Source organism: Artemia sp. Qi Xiang Cuo, chromosome 10 (genome assembly GCF_049724085.1).
Source record: "Artemia sp. Qi Xiang Cuo chromosome 10, ASM4972408v1, whole genome shotgun sequence".
Lineage (NCBI taxonomy): Eukaryota > Metazoa > Arthropoda > Branchiopoda > Anostraca > Artemiidae > Artemia > Artemia sp. Qi Xiang Cuo.
In genome coordinates, this window is record NC_142803.1 from 44,773,481 (window position 1) to 44,793,510 (window position 20,030).

A 20,030-nucleotide genomic window follows, 5' to 3' on the forward strand; every position below is an offset into this window, starting at 1 on the left:
TCAAATCTGCATGAAAAGGAACAAGATTCCATTCCATTAAAGCAGTGAAAGAAAAAGAAGCACATGTCATGAAGGAACTCACAGAAGAAGACTTCCAGCACTGTTTCAAACAATGGAAAATTCCCATTTAGCATTGTAGGATAGAGGAGAGGTGTATATTGAAGGTGATGATAACCAAAATGTTTCAATTCAAAATAAAATATTTTGCAGCAATAGTCTTGTTATTTAATGGCCACACCTCATAAATCCAAGTAGTTCACATCTTTTGTTGATATATAACATTGTGAGGTTGTATGTTTTATGAAGGAAGAAAATATTTATGGAAGAGAACACTTTGTAATCCTCTTAGTTCCAAATATCTTGCTGTTTTGTAGCATACTGAGTTACTTGATAGATGAAAATTGATAATCCTTTATCTCAAAAATAAAATTGCAATTAAATATGCTGGAAACTAGAGCATTGGGAATGACAAACTACAGCTCATGACTTGAAATAGATCTTAAAAGTTAATAATCTTAATAGATTGATTAAGTAAGATCTGTAAAGGAGCAAATGTTTATTGCTGTGAGCAACTTCAAATGAATTATCTAACTATGCTGTAAGATATCAAGAGAACTGCTGCAAGTTAGAGGATTAGCTCTTTAAAAAAATTTAGTGAAATTTCTGGGTGGCCAAGGCCCCCAGAAATATGCAACTGTCTACTCTGTCTGTAATCTCTTGTTCCCAGTTTCTGGTTTGAAATCAGTATTGACTAACTTTTACAAAGTTACTTAGCAGGCTAGCTTAGCACACCAAAATCAAGAAATCACTGCAAAAATATAAGACTAAAAATAGACAGATGGGCAGTGCACCACCAGGCCAATGGTACCACCAGCATGCCACTAAATTTTTCTCCACACTGGCATGTTTTTCATTGGTAGCATGCCACTAATAAATCCGATTTTTATTGGGGTCTATTTCTTAGATGTATACTGGTTCACTCTACTCCCCTCCTAATGAACGCATATATAGCTCAAATTTGGGGGGAGGGGGTAAAGTGAAGCAGTAGACATTTAGAAATGACATTAAGTAGTATTTTAGAATGTTTTAAAACAGTTTACAGAATTTATAGTGTTTCCTTATAGGGAGTAGGAGTACTGAACCAGTACCAAGGCTGGTTCTTAAATTATAGAAATAAACTTATAAATCTTTCAAACTATATAAATCAGGATTGAGCAAAGGTATGAAGCACAAGATACTTTCCCTGTGCCTCATTTTAGCAGTATATCTGTTTCTCAAGGTTTTACTCTTGTGACATAAAGGTTATATAAGGTCATCAAAGGACAGTACCATTTGGAATGAAGACCTGGAAGTATGTACCTCAAAGTACCTTCATATGGGATCATTGAGGTTCTGTATTTGTTCTAGTGAATTTCTTTCACTATCCTTAACCACTTCCCAAGATAGACAAAAGCCTCTCATCTGGAGATTTTTGAACTCGTACTATAAAACTGTCACCATCTTTTTTATATTTTATATATATATTTTGCATTGTCCAGCAAAATGAGGAAAAAGTCCTGTAGAGTTGCTGGTCAGTGATAATGTAAATAAGCCATCTTGTGCTTTTGTGCACCCTTCCTGTTTACTTTCCCCAGATGATGGGGAGCCATTGACTCAATAGCTTCCCACTCTGTCTTCCATGATTTAGTGGACCAACTCTTCTCAACAGAAATCTTAAAGGCATCAAGAGAGGAAGTAATGGCAACAGTATCAGGAAGATTGTTCCTGTGGGGAATCACTCTGTTGGAGAAGTAGTGGCTGCAGACTCGGATATGTGTCCTCTACCAGGACAACTTCTTACTATGCCCTCTCGTCATGGAGGATTCGTCAAACTTAAATGGCTTCTCACAGGGAGTCAGTGTTCAAAAGCTCATAAGTCATTATGACATCACTTTTTTGATGCCTGTACACAAGTGTAGGGAGCTTTACCTTTTTCAATTGAGATGAGTGGTCAAGATTCTTGTATCCATCAAAATCTTTTGTTGCATATCTTTGGATTTATGTATTTTCTGCTGATCACTCTTGTTTAGGGGTGTATATACAACCCAAATTTTAGGAATGGTGGCATAAGACCCTTTACTGCAATCAGAATATATATTTTTTTTTACTCTCATCTCAGTTGCATTACAAAACAAGGAATTTTATAAACATATCATAATTGAGCCAAAAATTGCAAGAACAAATTTTGCTTAATCTGATAAATAATTTCTGTTGAGTTAAAAGATTCTTGGTTCTCAATTAAGGCAAAATTAGCAATCACAGTGTGGTTTAAACACACACACATATGTTTTGTATCATAACAAAATTTAATTTTTCTAGCCTTCATTGCAGTTACCTTATGGAATACAAAAATCTTGTTTCTTTATAAATTTGCCATAGTGGAACCAAAAATCAGAGGCAAATGCATGAAGTTTTTTTTGCCAGTTATGGTGAGAGCTATCACAAAATCGGGTTGTGTGTTCTAAATAACTTCGAAAAATGGTCGCATTTCTAGGGTACAGTCTAGAACTGAGTTTCATTTTTTTTTTTTTTTTTTTTTTGTAAATGAAATAACTATGAAATAAGAATGACTACTGATATATTTTCTTTTCCAAAAATCATAATAATATTTATTATTGTAAAAGAAGGTGCTTCACCCTTATTTAACAATCACTTTTTTTTATGAAAAATCAAAATGTCATATTTCATACTATATTAGGTTTATATTACATCAACCCTTCACAATTTTCTGCAATTTATTTAGGAATCCTGACTAAAGGCTCAGATTTGAGACTAATTTGTTACAGTTTTTTATGGATGGTGATAGATGGTTTAGTACTAAAAATTAGATGACAGTATTGTTTACAATTTAGTGCCATTTCCTGGAATGTTAGTTTGAGGTACATATTTCCAGGTCTTCTACTCCAAAAGGTACTGATCTTTGATGACCTTACACAATCTTTATGTTAACCTTGTAAACCTTATGTAAACCTTTATGTAAACCTTGAGAAATGGATGTACTGCTAAAGTGAGGTACAGGCAAAGTATTTTGTGCTTCATACCTACTACTAAGGAAAGGCATACAATTATGTCTAGTTGATGGTAATAAAAACTTAAGCAAAAGGCTTAAGGCTTGTGAAACCTATTGCAAAAGGCTAAATATGCAATCATACAAATAGTAAAATAATTATTCAGAAACAGCCATTTAACATTATCATTAGGTATATTTCTTCTTGTAAATCTAAAAAAGGGAAAAGCAAGTGTCAAGAGCAATCCTGCCATGTTGAGACAGGTAGTCCTGAATTTAATGGAAGTTGTCAGATACATCAAGTCAATCCATCCTCTCTATTTCAACCATAATACTTTCCATACAGACTTCCTATAGCCTAGCTTTGAAGATTTGTGCATTGTTTTTTCTGCATCCATCTAGTGTTTGGGTCAAGCCAATCAGCCAAGTGGATTCTTGGTCTCAACAATTCTCTAAGTGAAAGATTGCTTTCCTGGATACCCTGTTATGTATTGTTAGACTCTGTTATGTGTGTTTTTCATTGAACTGCCAAATAAGGTATTCTCTTTTATTAACTCTTTTTTAATATTTTTTTTAACTAATGTCATATTGTTTTTACAATCTTGCACATCTTCTTAGGTCTATAATTAACAGGAATAGATGTGAACCACCCCTTTTAAGTATGGTTTTCACTAGAAGTAATTTCTAAGAAGTGTGTAACCATTTCAAATCAATTAGAAATGTTAAATTTAATATATTGATGGTTTTTGGTGAGAAAGAATAGTTCAAGAATATTTTGCCACATTTGGTTTTCAATTTCTTATGGTCATTTGCAAGCTTCTGAATGTAATAACAATATAACTTGTTAATAAGAATAATAGGCTTAAAGATTAGGCTTGAAAATTAAACCGTGTAAAGCTTTTTTGGCCCCCCCCCCCTACTTTTAGACATTCTAACATATTTTGTTTTACTCTTGTACCCTTTTAAAGTTGGGGTTGGGCCAAATCTAAACAAAATTAGCTTGGGCTTCCAAGGGAACATTTTTAAACCAAATGTTCTGTTATGCCCCAATGAAGATTTCTATGGGTTACCATAATGTATTGTCATTTGGGCTGATATAAACTTTTGATGAATAACATTTATATTAAAAATCTTTGTCTTTTTAATAGTTCATTGCTTTTCTCAAAGTAAATCTTGAGTTGGCAATTTTTTGTTTCAATAAAAAAGACAACCTTAAAGAAAATAGTTTGGCCTATCCCCAGATCCTAGGCCTTTTGACCCAGCAAAACCCATAAGCTCAAGATTGAATGTTACTTATCCACAAAAACAGAAATGAAGAGGAAACCTGTTTCCAGATATATTACTGAACGGACATCTTAATTTGCATTTGAAGCAAATCATTTGTCTTACTCAGATCTCTTCCTCCTCTATGTTGATGGTAGAGGCATCAATCAGTGGCAGATCCAGGGGGTCGGGGACTCTGGGCCCCTCAAGATTTTTCTGGCACCCTCATTCCTTGCTTTTGTTTTTCTTTTTTTTACCCGTTTTTTGCACTAAATTTGTCAATTTGGTCAATCTTTGTCTCCTTTGTCACATTGCCCCCCCCCCCCCCCCCGATTGCTCATGGGCGCCCTTGTCACATTGGGCCTACAAGATTTTGCTCTAAATCCGCCCTGGCATCAATATGTATAATTTTCCAAAGGATTAGCTGTCCAACACAGACTTTCATGATTTCTCTCTCCAGTTTTTTTCAGCAGTTTTTTAATGAGGCCACTGGACAGCGTTTTTGATAGTTGGCTGCTTGTTGGCTACTTGGCACAAGTAAAATACTTTGCTAGATTGGGTGTTTAAATAAAGCTAGTTTTTTAGTTTATTAATTACATTTTGCTTTATAGGATTAAAGTGCCACTCTAGAAGTAATGCAATGAAAAAAAAATCAAGTCTATATGAAAATGTGAAATATTTTAGACCTCATTGTTGTTGTTGTTGTTTGGGTTTTGACGTGTTCGACCAATAGGTCATATGCGTTTGTATCACTTGATTGTTCTCTATCTTCTGTAATCACTAGCTTGCTTGGGTGTCGCTTCAGTCAATATTCGCTGAACTTGATCATGTATAAATTATCTTGCTATTTGTAGGAGTTTATTCACCAGCAACAATTGCCTGCGTTGTAAAACGTAAATCAAAATAATGCAACTATGCTTTGTCACACATCAATTAAAATATACAACACAATTATAATAAATAATGCAATTTTTCTTTATAACCTGTCTCATGCATCCAGGTATAAAGATATAAACAGATAAAATACTGATAATATAAACAAAGCAAAATCGTAAATAAGATATCTAATTTTATAGAGAATAAACCAAACCAGTAGTCTTAAAAAATATGCCTAATAGGTTTGTGCTTAGTTTTCTAGCTCAAGAAGGTGAGGAGTAATGTCCCAGAACAGAATGCGTTGTAAATGCCTTAAGTGCCTTCTCACATCAATTCCTTAGTATTTCCCTCTCTTTTTCATATTGTCTACAGTTGAAAATGGTGTGACGTATGTCTCTTCGTACATTCTACATGTATCATAGTTGAAAGATGGGGCCATCTTCCATAGGAATAGGGTTGATTGTGTCTCTGCATGGCCACATCTAAGACAGTAAAGGCAAGTTGAAAGGGTATGAGATGGGATGTATATTTTTTTTATGGCTGCTTATAATCACACAGATCCATGAGCTGGGTAGTAGAAGAATTGAGCCAAGCCTCTTCTTCCTCTGAAATTTTTGAACTGATTGGAGACAGGAATTCAGCACTAGTAATAGGGGTGTGAGTGATCAGACCCAGCTGGGAGGTTTGTTTTGCAACCTGGTCTGCTTTTTCATTTCCTGTTATACCACAGTGTGCTGGAACTCATATAAATAGAACTGATATACCCTTTCTTGCTAGTTTTGTAACTAAACTTTCAATCTCAATGGCAACATTTATTGCTTGGTGCTGCTCATATTAAAGGCAATCCAGAGCTGACAGTGAATCAGTGCAGACAATATACTTCTGATGTTTGGTGTCTGTTTGAGGTGATATGGCCTGAAGAGAAAACTTGATTGCCATATGCTCTGCAGACAAAATTGTCAGGTTAGGGGGTAAACAGTAGGAAAGAGACAGGCTCTGGAAGAGCATAACTACTGCAAAGCTGCGTTTTTTCATATTTGAACCATCTCTGTAGACTTGGGTATACTCCTGATATTCTGCCAACTTTTGCAGGAAGATAATTTTCATGAGTGCTTGGGGAAGTTCTTCCTGTTCTGCAACACTGGTCTCAGGAAGAATAAATTCCCCAATTTCTTTGGGGTCCTAGAAGAATCATCATTCAAATTCATGCTTGCAGGGGCCACTATGGTTCAGTCTTAGAAAGACTTGGACTAGATGGCTCTATTATCATAATAGCTGTGAACCAATCAGTAGCTACTGCTATACCTTCTATCTCAGATGTAGCAGTAAATGGCTGTAAAGTAAAGTTTGTGCTTGGTTCTAGCTCCAACCCCGCTTTAATCATAACAGAAAAGGTATTGTATTCATCCCATCTGAGGAGGTCACCAATCTGAATGATTTTGCATTGGAGGTCCAAGGTAACAATAGAATCCAACCAATGACAATGGTCTTCAAAAATCCAAGCCCATTGGTTATCCCTTTGGTTTGCACCTTTAATCAGCATGTTCAGTTCCCACTGAAAATCTCTGTTTGGGATGCAAGGTATACAGTTCAGCAGTTTATACCCCAAGCAATACTGTTCTTCAATTGCCAAGGTTTTGGCCACATGGCTTTAAATTGCTGCATATGCAGAAGATGTCAACTATGTAGTGGACAACACACCCTGGAAGAATGTCCCCAATCCAAGACAGTTAAGAAAGATCAGGTTCTCAAGTGCCCACACTGCAATGGTAACCATGTCACTAACTCCAGGGAGGCAAACAAAATTTTTCCATTAATGTCCAGGGGCTCACCTACTCTTGAATATAAGATAAAGCTAGTTTTACAATATTAACAAAGAGGAAGCTTAAACTAGTAAAAATATGGAAACTTAAAAAAAAAAACTTGATTAACCTTCAAAGTCAAACTATGTAAACACCGACTATAAAATGTTAATGCAGTGTCATCAGCAAACGAGGTGAGACAAAAACCTGGCAGATAAAACATGATCGTATCAGAATATACCAAATATAGTAGAGGACCAAGCACCGAGCCTTATGGGACTCCATAAGCCACAGGATATGGAGCAGAAGCGACACCATCTATCACAAAATTAATAAACCTACCATTCAAATAATTTTCAAACCATTTTAAGCATGATCCTTTTATGCCTCTACATTCCAATCTTCGCAATAAAATACTAAAATCTACTGTATCAAAAGCTTTTTTAAAAATCAAAGAATACTGTTAGAGGAATTTCGCGCCTTTCTAGACAATTATTTACGAAATCAACGAGGTGAATAGCAGCATGACTAGTAGAGTGGCCTCTCCGAAAACCAAACTACGTGTCACTTATTGAAAATGTAGCCCTCAGCCTGACTAACATAATTGAAAACCTAAACAGAGAAGGGTTAAGCCCTACAACCATTAATGTCCCATCGAATACCAGTAGCCCTGGCAAAGTGGAAAGAAAACGTAAAGGAAAGGAAGCTATACTTAGCTCAGAAGGTGACGGGAATAAGCTACAGAGACCTAGGTTAGCTCTCTCACACACTAGTGGCTAGTTCTCTTTCAGTGTCCCAACGAAACATCCGGGGATTTATCTAAGCCAAAAGAAAAGAATTTTAAAATATTTTAGTCAGACTTGCTCCTGATATTTTTCTACTTCAAGGGACTTTTTTAAAACAGGAGAATACTGTTCAAGATTTCAAAGGGTCTAATATTGCCCCTTGGGACAGAGTCCACACAACAGGTGGTGGCCTACTGTCACTTGTGAAAAATGACGTAGTATTTGGAATACATGACCTCAGTCCACAAGGGGAAATGGAGGCTGGTATAATAGAAATAAAACTACTCGGAAGTGATAAGTGGATTAGCATTGCAAATTGCTATGCTTCAAGGACTAATAAATTTGTCCTATAACAGTTCAAACTGATTGTGAATGCATGTGGCCCTGTGAAAATATTTACTGGCGACTTTAACCTACACTACAGAATATGGGACACAGTGTCACCAGAAGATTCAATTGCAGCCCCTCTGACCAATTAGGCTACATGCTGACAACCAAAAAAAATTGTCCCTTGTCACCCCCAAAGACCTAAATAACCGCCTGAATCTGCAGACAGGCCAGTACTCAACAATTGACCTTACTTTCACATCAACATAAATTGTGAATAGTTCAGAAATCCATAAACTCTGTGACTTTGAATCCTAACCACTAGATTCTATCCTTGACACTAAACATTAACCCAGTTAGGTCAGGGTACTATTGCCAGTGAAATTCTGGAAATTTCAAGACTAACTCTGGAATTCTTAGAAACACAATTTAGATCAAAAGGCTTCAGAAAATAATTCAAGTGATCAATTGAATCATTATCTAATAAAATTACTTCAGCGATCATAGCTTCCTCAGAGAGAATATTTGGTTACAAACAACTCCACCCCAAAATAAAAAAAAAACTACTCGTGGACGGAACACTAAATGCCAGAAAGCCTACCTAGAGAAGAGAAAGGCAAAAAATATTTTCTCTAGATACCCCTCAATTGAGAACAAAATGGTTTTTAATCAAAAGACAGCAGATTTCAAAAAGACTGACAAAGGAGGAGGGATGGAGAAGGCTCATTGAGGACAAGTTGGGCCACAACACTCCTCTTCAAAGTCTATGGAGAAACTTCCAGGTTTTTTCAGGTAAGAAAAGAAGAAAACCCATCCCTCAAAGGAATACAGATGGGAAGGACTACTGAATCCTCAACCAATGGGTAACTTTACCTCTTATTAGAAACGTATCTCAATGTAGATACACCATTACATCATACACCCTTTCAACTGATATTAGACCTCATTATTTGAAATAAAAGCTTATGTTATCCTTCTTCTTTAGCAGTAAATAGTGGGAATCCTAGCGGCTCTAGAAAAAAATATGCTTGAATCTTGAGTTTAGTAGATGAAGTTTAGTAGATGGATATTGCATAATTTGGATATTTAGGACTTACAGTAAAAAGCATGAATAAAGTTAGAGAAACTAAATTAAGGCACTTTTCTATGAAGAACTGTGGAAGAAAAGAATTATCTTAAATATATGTAGAGGATGGTCAAATATTTCAAGTTTGTGCAGCAAAATTAAGAAACAAAGTCCAAAAATAAGCTGGGCATGTTCATCCCTGTTCCCACTCTATGGGCTAGAGGCTTTCTTAAAGCTATCAATCAGCCAGGAATACAAACATATTTTCCCTCTTTTATTCATTACTTTTGTATTCTTAAGATGACTATTATTGCCACAGAGGAAGAATCTACAAAGGTAAATCTAAATAATTTCTATTACATGAAACAGGTATTGAAAATTAGTTACCCCCTATATACAGAAGTATTTATAAGTAAAAAGCTATATGAAAATACAGTTATATGAAAAACATAAAGAAATATGGGAATAGATAAACATTTCAAGATTTGGGAATAGGTAACGGGCTCATAACCTCCCTTCATCTTCCCCTCTATGGGTGCGGGCCTTTGTCCACATACAATATTACAAACTAAATTAAACTTTATTATTCTGCAGATTACATTGAAATTTAGTCAAAGATGTACAGACCTAGAGAAGAATATGAATTGGAATCAAGACGAGGAAGTGGACGTAGTGGTCGACTCTACCCAGATATACAATCTGAAATGGATGATGAACTGGGTAGGGAGTCGTTAAAATGGAAAGAAGTATTTGTTAGGGTGAGTTATTTTTCTAAACAGGATTTTCTACATAATTACATATTTGCTCTTCTTTTCTTTTTGAATTATAAATTGTATATTATTCTGTCTTTCATTTTTTTTTTCACTTTCCCCAAAAATCAGTTGTTGTGTTCATTCATCATGTCTTATTGAGCTGGATCAATCCTGAAAGTAATCCGATTCTGGCTCAATATCGCTAGTTTCACCAGTTCTCCTAAATTGGTAAAGACATTAGAATAACAAAGTGTTGCCATTTTTATATTCTTTTTATAGGCTACAAAAGAAAGTGGATAGTGCTAAAAAAATTTCAATTGTGGCTGTATAGAAAGAAAGTATTTTGTATTTATCGTAATTTTTAGCCAAAACAATACTGCTATCATGCCAAAACCACCATTTTCACGAAACTTAGCCCCCTGTGACTTTTTCTGTGTCAAAAATCGAGAAGGTCAAAGAATGCTCGATGTTTTGCCACAATTGTTAAAATAAAGAGTGCACTGATGAAAGAGCTTAAGGTAATACGAAAAAGCACATACCGGAAGCACTTTGAACATTAGAGAAAGTGCTGGCACAAGTATATAACATCCAGGAGAGATTAATTTGAAGAGAATAAAATTGATGTTGACTTATAAATGACTATGTTTCAAGAAAAAACTGAAATTCAGATTTAATTTGAACAAACCAGCTTTTATTTCATCTTTGAATTTTTTTTAGGGAAAAGTCTAAAGCTAATTGAAACCATCGCTCAGGTTTAGATGATATAAAAAATTAGATAGAATAATTTCTATGTATATTCATTCAAGGCTCAAATTTTTCAATAATTATTTTAGGATTAATTGTCTTTATCTTACTTTCAACTGCTAAATAGATGCGAAAAATGACTTCAAAGTGAAAAAACTGCTTGGAATTCTGAATAGAAATTAATTAATTTTTTCTAAAAATTTCACCCCCTCAACAAAAAAATCGCCTAAAGTGTCTGAAGTTGTGGTGGCCAGATGCAAATTGCCTCATTGGAAATACGACCTTGTGTTCATAAGTCGGAATCTGAATTGACATTGAACACTACTAATTTCTATGAATATTCTTTTCCAGCTTGACAGAAACAGGGATGGTAGAATAGCATTGCACGAACTGAAAGATTTTGTCCAAGCCTCGCCAGAAGAATTCCAGAGCCTAGGACAAGATGTGATTGAAGAAATTTTTTTCCTTTGTGACAGAGATGCAAATGGCTATTTAGATGAACATGAATTTATGACTATGGTAAGTTCAGTAAAGATATTCAAGCAATTTATTTGGTTTACAGTCGGTATTGCTGCAGTTTAGTTTCATGAATTTAACCTGTGTAGATTAATATGTGTGGTTTCTTTCATTTATATATGCTAGAAGATTTACTATTAGTTATTCAAAATGCACTGAAAAAGTGCAAGAAAAAAGATGCCAACACTAAATGCCAGGAACGAAATTCTCTAAAAGTGAAAGAGTAAAGAAGATAAAGATGAGAGATATAAATAAAAAAAAACGCTGCTCTGTGAAGAAATAAGTAAAAATAAGATTGATTTTCATTAGATTTTAGTTTATTTAGTCTGTTATTTTTGCTTAGATGAATTTTAGTTTTGGTTCTATGGAAGAAATTAGGTTTTTTCTCTTATAATTAATCATTTTCTTATAATTAAACACGGATTTGAATGAACAGGTTTTCATTTTAGCCAGACCCTATTGTTTTAACGATTTAGAGCGAAGCAACACCAACAGGACACCGAAAAAATGTATACTATACCCGGTTGTATGCTTATATTTTGATATGTTTATTTGTAGAGTGAAGGGGGAGGAAGATATGATATTAAAATTTGTTAAAAAAAGCAAGAAAAATTGATTTTTCACCTTTATTATTACAGTGGACCAAGTTTCTCAGAAAGCAAGACTTTCCCAAAATTCTGTTTATTAAAGTGATCCCTTTCATGTTTCAAAACATAAAAAGTTCATGAAGATTTTTTAAATGGCAGCAATTAAAGCACTCTTTATTGTGAAATTTGTTTACATAGGGTTAAGTGTTATACAAATAGTTACACTGTATTTTATTACACTATATTATACACTATATTCTAATAGTTACACAAGATCATAGGTTAACCTATGATCTTACTGATCTGTTTGCTCAAAAGTTTATAAAGCAGCTGAAAATTTCTCAAGCAAAATAGAAGAATATGTAGATTAAAAAATTTTCTCGGGGTATCTTTTGCCCAAAATTCAGCGATTTGCCAAAATTACACAAAAAAGGGACCCTTTAAGACCTATTGTTACCTGTACAAAAGTGTCCACTCTAAATACTAGAAAATAGCTATGTATTGGTTATTATGAATGTCAGAAATTGGTGAATGTCGACATTCACCAGTGAATGTCCGAAATTTATTTTTCTCTGCTTGAATTCAATTAGCTTCGCGAATCAGCTTTTTCAGTCTTATGCAAGCTTTGATGGTAGAAATTAAAGTTAGGGTAGGTTGTGTTAAGATAGGTTTGGTTAAATTAGGTTATAAATCTCAGAAATGTGTTAAAAACCTAACCCAACCTAATCTAACCTAACCTGTCACCGCCAAACCTTGCATAAAACTGAAAAAGTTGACTGGTAACACTGACTAAATCCAAGAAGGAAAATAGGTATTTCGGACATTCACCGGTAAATGTCGAGATTCACTAATTTGGGACACGGTAACATAGTGCTTTTAAAGCTTTGTTTCACTCCCGAATGTATTATATAAAACTTCTGTAGATTTATTAGAAAATCTTAAAAACATGGATGGCTCTGGAAATACAGCATCAAGCAGCTTTGGCATCGTTTCCATATGCACAACTACCTACTTGAAGTCTGAACACTTGTTACAGTATAAACTTTAAAACAATTATTATCAAATTATAATCTAGATGATTTCGGAGACCACACTGCCGATAAAATAAAAGTTCAAAATAGGGATAAAATCCTTTGTAATAGACAGTGTATAGAAATTCACAAAAAATACCAGATATTTCGGTCACATCTACAGTGACCGTCATCAGTAGTAAAACTACTGATCAGAACTAGTCATCAGGTTTACTACTGATGACGGTCACTGTATATGTGACCGAAATATCTGGTATTTTTTGTGAATTTCTATACACTGTCTATTAAAAAGGATTTTATCCCTATTTTGAACTTTTATTTTATAGGCTAATTATAATCTAATTGGGGAGTGAGCAATAGGACTCAATATTAATTTTCTAATGAACTTGGTTAGGTTGTATAGTAAATATTCCATGTGTTTTCAGTTAAAAGACTCTTCACACCAGTATATAATGGGTTTCCCTGATGAGAGTCCCTTCATCGGGTTTACTTGTAAATATCTACGTTGAACACCTTGAGAATTGGGCAGTACTCAAGTCAGCTACTTCAAGTAGCTGATTTATTTTACCTGCAATATTTAACTGCATGTGCATTGACTATATTCAGGGTCCCATAAATAACTATGCATGGGTATCTAAATGAAAGAGTACTTTTTTTAGTGCTAGTTTGAAGGAACTGAAATCGTTAGACAGTGGATGATGCTTGAAGTGGCTCTTAAGATATAGATGAATCAGAAAGGTAGCTGATAAGTATGATTAATAGTGATTGTAACTAAGTGGGTATGGGGAGATTCCTTGCGACTAATATGGTATAGGTTGAGAACAATATTTTTTTATAAACTAAATGGTATTTAAATTCGATTTTGCGAATAGTACCTCATTTTCTAATTGTTGTTATTGCGCTATTTCGTTTTTTCCCTATTATAATTATTAGTATTTTTTTTTGACGGCTGATGATGTATAGTTTTTGCAATTGTTTTCTGGCTTTTGTTTACGATAAATATCATATATTACATCTAAATAGCTAAAAATGATTGTCAAAATGAAACTCAAGTTCAAGCTAGGCTATTTTTAACAAGAGTAATCGTAGGGAAAAAGGTAATACTTAGTATTCTAGTATTTTTTTTAATATTTGTATCCTCAGTTAGTTTAAATACTTTAGAATTTATCTGAAAAAAAAATGAACTAACAAGTAACTTCGATAAAGATCTATTTTTATCCAACTACTTTATCTGTCTAAATTAAGTCTTTTCCGATTTCCTCTTCTTTTTACAAATCTAAATAAACACTTGAAGCATTTTATAGCTATTGGAAGGAACTGTCTGTTGTTTTAGTTTAAAATCGGAGAATAAACTGTCTTCATAGGATGTTGTATCTCTGTTATGATAGGTAAGTTTTACCTGATTAATTTCACAGAACTCCTTTCAGCAGAAAAAAGCGCTAAGAAAGTGCCTTACCATAGATGGCCCTATCCTTGAGCTATGCAGTGCTTACTTCAATGCTATGCTTATTTGATAGTCACCTTGTTACTCAACGGACAGTCTACACACTGATTTTTTCAATAAAAATACATTTTCAAAGGGTTCTACACGGGAAAACCAAGTCGCTCTGGCGTCTAAATAAATACGATTTTTCAAGGTAATTAAACTAACGAATAGCTATAGTACACCAAGTCAATAACTAAAATGAGTTAATAAAAAAATTAGCATTTGTTTTTGTATTCTATGTTTTTTAAGTTGCTGATATTTGTTTTTCTAAGATCTGATTTTTAGATGCGGCTCTAAACTAACTGAAACACCTCTTCATTGAGATACAACTGAAAATTAAAAATGGAAAGGTATGTGGTGAAGAAAAGAGGCTGTAACAAAAAAGCGGGGATAATTTCCCTATTTGACACAGATTTTATTTGAATATCTTCATACAAAACACTTAGTACTTGTTTGATTGATTTTTTATGTAATTTGATTTGAGTAGAGTTTGACTGGATTTGGGGCAAGTGTAAGGCTGATTTACATAGATCGAAAAAGTCTAAATTATCCTTGCTCTTGAATGTGTTTTTATAGTCTGCCCAATTTAGTAACTACGCTCACGGGAGTGATGTCTCTCAGAAGAAACTTGAAGCCCCTCCACATTGGCTCTCACTCTAGTCCGCGTTGGAGAAAAAAAAGCATTGCCTCAATTGACAACCCGAAAAATTTCCCCCATAATTTGTGAGATCTTAGTCCTTTGTATAGAGCAAATACTTCTAATCTTGGGGCAAAGCTTGCCATAAATTCTGTCAACATTCAGTATTGGAATGCAAAAAAAAAATCCGTGAAAGTGTGAGCTTCTTATTTTTGGGATTACATTTGAAGCCCTTTTAATTACTACAGTATAGCTTTAGGTATGATCTACCATAATTTTGGTTTCATCTGAAAGTTTATGGGGATTGTAAAGGGCAAATATAATCTAAATAAAAACATTCTGCCCTCTTCTCCCTGGACCTGTGTTAGGATCCAGGCTTGAAAACCGTGATTTTCTAAGATTTTTTTTTTTATTCGCTTTAAAATCGTGAGGTTTTTAAGGTACTATCATACTTCCGTTGGTGTTACAACGCTGAATCCCGAAAAAAAAATCAAAACTAATTAGTTAAAGTTGACTACGCTTTTTTCCGTAAAAACGACCAAAATAACAATTTGTTGATTCCCAAGGACAAAGAAACTTCACTGTTTATAGTTTCTTGTGAAAATTCACAGAAAATTCTGAAGTGAAAAATTTCTAAAGAAACTTCAATGTTTGGTGCTAAATTTTTTAGCATGTTTTTCTGATCTTTCACCCATGATTCCATTTTTTTAATTTGGCGTTTGCTACTACAGAAAAAACTCCAAGTTGAAATTATTTTCACTAAAAACTCATTCCAAATTTTTGTAATATTTTAAGATACATTTGGTTGTGTGAGTTTCACATAACCAATTCAAACAACTATACTTTTTTTTGACTTTGTATCTTAATAAAATTGTAATGTATTGGAGATAACACGTTCACCCAGAAATTTCTTCTTGTGTGTGTTTGTGTTGAGGGGAGGGGTGCTAATTCGTCTAAACAGCAAAAAGCACATAAATCATGCGTAAATATTTGAAAGGTGTTGTAAAATTGCCAGATTGTGAGTTATAAGGAGGCTAAGCACGGACTCCTTCCCTAGTGGAATGTGCGTGATGCGGATCCACAGAGACCTTTTTAACCGAAAATTGGCAAATGAATTTTTTGCGCCTTTTGAACTCATACCCCCTCCCCCCCCCATTTTAATCTTCTAAAAATGGCCAATAAATTGTTTAGCATAAGATAATCCACTACTTTTCTTTCTAGAGGAATTTCTTAATCACATAAATTGTGTTTTTTCCGTGGCTCTATTTCTTAGCAAGATTTATCAAAGCAATATCTCTAATGAACTGTGGTAAATGCATTACCTTACAATGATAAATAAACACAGTGGTAATATCTTGTTGCTTAGCTTCAAGCATATGCAAACTACTCACTAATTTTACATATATAGAGGGGTAGAAAGACGTGTCGTTTTTAGGCTATGAACGGAAGTACTTATTCAACACAGGCGAATTTTATGGCAGGTTTTAACCTAGAAATTCTTTCTAGGTTGCCTCTTAATTTGAAGGTTTTTTAGGCTGACTTATTACCTTGAGAGACTTCACTCTCTCAGGCTTTACTCTCTTTAGTCTCTCAACATGCTAATGTAAGAATATTTTCAATACAATATTTGTAGACCTACTTAATAACTCACTTAGTGTGCTATTTGGTGGCTTAGCCAAGCAAATGTCTTTGTCGAGTGTTCTGTTTCTGAAAATTAAACTAATTTTCAAAGACTACGCTAACCTTATTGGGAAAAATCCAGCTTGTTATTTGCACGTATGAGCTCTTAAAACGTTGAAAAAAATTGCTACCTCTGTCTAGCTATAAAGCGCCTAGAGCTTTTTGTGCGTTGAACCTCCTTTTGAGGATCTTGATTTTTATATTCGCTATTGCCTATCTCGAACGTGTTTGTCCACTTTACAATATTTATTTAATTCGTAGGACATTCCTAGTAGGATATGCCTGAAAGTATGAAAAAAATTAGGTTTCTGTTAAGCAGGAACAAAGAAAATCAAGAATCATGCTGACTTTTGTCTGAAGAAGATTCTCAGCAGCAACAAAATTAATACAGATAAAAAGAAAAGACCATGTCAATCCAACAAGAGTCTCAATATCTGAAAATTTGAAGAAGATTTTAATCAAATTTGTAATAAAAATTTGCTTCTCTGTACATCGAAATGATAAACATCATTTCAGTTGTACTCAGTAAAAATTGATTGCTGCACATAATTATCTCACTATTGTTTGACACATATCTTTGTGTGTCAAGGCTATGTATCTTTATGTATCTAGGGCTATAATAAGAGAAAGGTCGAGATGGCTAGGCCATGTTCTGCGGGTGAAGGATGACAAATTGCCCAAGATCGACCTTATTGGCCAGCCATCTAGGGCAAAACGAAAAGCAGACGACCCCGAATGGGGCGGGAGGAGTTCGTGAGGAAAGATTTAAAGAAAATTGGAACTTCTGAGGAGGGTTTAAAGAGGGAGGCTCTGAATAAATTGGGATGCAGTGTGCGTAGCCGTGTTGGCCTCAGGCGGCTTGGTTTTGCAGTGAGATGTTAGTAGCAGTAGTAGTAGTTTATGTGACATAAATGATTTATTTTTTAAATGTTGTTAAGAAGCCATACCTATCTCAGAAACCAACATGAATGAAAAAGTGAAGATGTTATTAAGTCGCTCTGGCGGAATGCTTCATTCAAATGTTTTTAGTTTTGAAAATACACTTTTGGGCTTAAAACAGTGTCTTCGGAGTCAATTGCACTTGTTCCTTAATGGGAAACTTATATTTCCATTTGAAATGATTTGAAATTACTTAAAAAAAGTGTTGAAATTTAAATTATGCTTGTCCAAGCACCATGTTTCGGATACACTTTTACATTTTAATCTTTCAAGGTAAAATGCGACAGTGCTCATTTCAGGTTAAAGACCACGTTTTACGTCGACGCCATCCTGATCTTCATCGTCTTCTTAGTTTTGCTTCCAAAGTGGTTGTGCCTCAAAAATCCCGCCGGGAAGCTGTTAACATCAAAGTAGAGGAGTTCAGATGTTGTCCACCTCCTCTTTTATTCATTCTCCTTAGTCTTATTGAGGTAATGGCCCATTTAGATTTGAATCTCATTAATATTGAGGTTTAACTAGTGCTGGTTTGAGCCAACCAGAAATTTGCATAAAATTTTTCAGTCGATTAGAAAATTCTATAAAAATCTGATTGGCTCAAATTAGGGCTAGCTGAATCTCGGTATTGTTAAAATCTCATTGTGAATAGGCCTGAAGCTTACTGTAGTCTTTTCTATTTTCATTTTATCATGGTAATAACGTTATTTAAAATGTGCAATTTTTTAAATTTAGTTTATTTTATGAAGTAAATACGATAGATTGATTGTTTATTAGAAAGTAATTGCCAAGATTTGACAAAACAACATTGGTGGTAAAGAATGATAATTGGGGACACTGCTTAATATTAAACTAGCTGCATCTTTTTTATAAAAGCGAAATCACGAAGGAAGAAAAACTACTTCTTTTATTGATGCAAAAAAAAATAAAAAAAAGAGTACGTGAATGAGGGTGTAAATGATAGTTGGAAACCAAGAAACTAACAAACAAGAAAAGCTACCAAAACCAACACAACATACACAGAACAGACAAAGGCGGTAAAAATTGTGATTAATACGTACAAAGCCTTAAAATAAAGCAAATAGAAAACATGTGTACAAAAGGTTATCTTTTAAGTATCAGAAATATGTTCTGCTAGGGCAATTTTACATGTTGAAAAAAATATCCGTTAAAAAAGCATGAAATTGAAAATATTCACTATGGAATTTTTAATAGATTAATATATATATGTCTAAAAAGGTATTTTGCTTACTCATCAATGGGTAGAATAGTAGCTTAGCCTCTTACCCATGCTGAAGACATATAAAATCCTTGGAATACTTAAATGCCTTGAACATACTAAAAGTCTACCTAATTGCCTCCTTCCCCCAAACACATAACTATAGTACCTTACTTCCCTTTGCCCTTAAAAAAAATCTTGACGGTTCAACGCAATACCCTAGCCGTGAGATGAAACAGGGTATGCTGTCTTGTGATGATCTAAAATTCTTATTGCTAAAACAACCTGGAAATATATTGGCTCTAGTTACCCATTGTATACCCTCACTTGAATGGTTAGGTGTTATAGAGACGTACCAAATATATAAAGTAAGATACAATGTGTATTATCTATATAGTTTCTCGCTTGCACGAATATCTATAACATAGGCTACCTAAAAGAAAAACACAAAGAAAAGTGAATTTGATATAAAAAAATACCATATTTTCTTCTCTTTCAAGTGCTTCTACTATTAACAACTCACTGAAGCACCAGCACAGCTGCGAACGCTCCTCCTCTATCCCAATCTATTCAAAGCATCCCTCTTTACACCCTCCTAAGAAGTTTCCATTTCCATCAAATTTTTCCTTACGACATCCTCCCACCCCATTCGGGGATGACCCGCTTTTCGTTTGGAGTCAATTAGAGACAAATTAAAATTAAAAGGGCAAAAAAAGTTGAATGATAAATAAGGTAAATTAAGCTTGGCTTAATCCCAAACCATCCAAGAGTACTCTTCAATCACATGCATTGCTCAACTTTAATAAGTTATCAATATTTATTGATTTACAGACATTACGGAAAGAAAAACTAAAATTTGCTTCTTAACTGAAAGTTCGGGAATAATTTTTGGAAAAGATTATTTAGTTATTTACTAATTACAAAACTGAATACAGTGAATATAGAACTGAGATATTTTAGGTAAATATACAAAAATATAAGCTGTAATGCAGCGATTGGTTTAATCGTGTCATTCATCATGCTGTTGTTATCTTTTTTTCGAATCATTACAACTTCTTTGTCTGTTTTCAAATGTTTGTATGTTTTCAGAATCTAATATAAAACACAAATGACACTTTTTAGTCCCCAATTGCTATTTTCTATGTTGTGGGGGAGGTGGGGGTGTTAAGTTCTGCGTATTTGTTTTCTTTAATTCCTTGCATTAAGTATTAAGTTTTTGCTTTGGAAAGTATTTTTATCTTTATTTATTTCTGTTATTATCGTTTTTTTATATATGTCAT

At 34.1% G+C, this 20,030-nt stretch overlaps 1 protein-coding gene across 2 annotated transcripts in view; it reads left to right on the forward strand.

The window, feature by feature from the left end:
- LOC148947803 (rhomboid-related protein 2-like) overlaps positions 1 to 20,030 on the forward strand; it is a 75,449-nt gene that overhangs the window by 22,033 nt on the left and 33,386 nt on the right. For both annotated transcript variants that reach the window (XM_089095445.1, XM_089095444.1), the window contains exons 2-4: positions 9,760 to 9,923; positions 11,013 to 11,180; positions 17,837 to 18,007. In XM_089095445.1, the coding sequence (XP_088951571.1) occupies positions 9,783 to 9,923; positions 11,013 to 11,180; positions 17,837 to 18,007 (480 nt within the window). In that variant the 5' untranslated portion in view covers positions 9,760 to 9,782. The remainder of the gene's footprint in view (positions 1 to 9,759; positions 9,924 to 11,012; positions 11,181 to 17,836; positions 18,008 to 20,030) is intronic.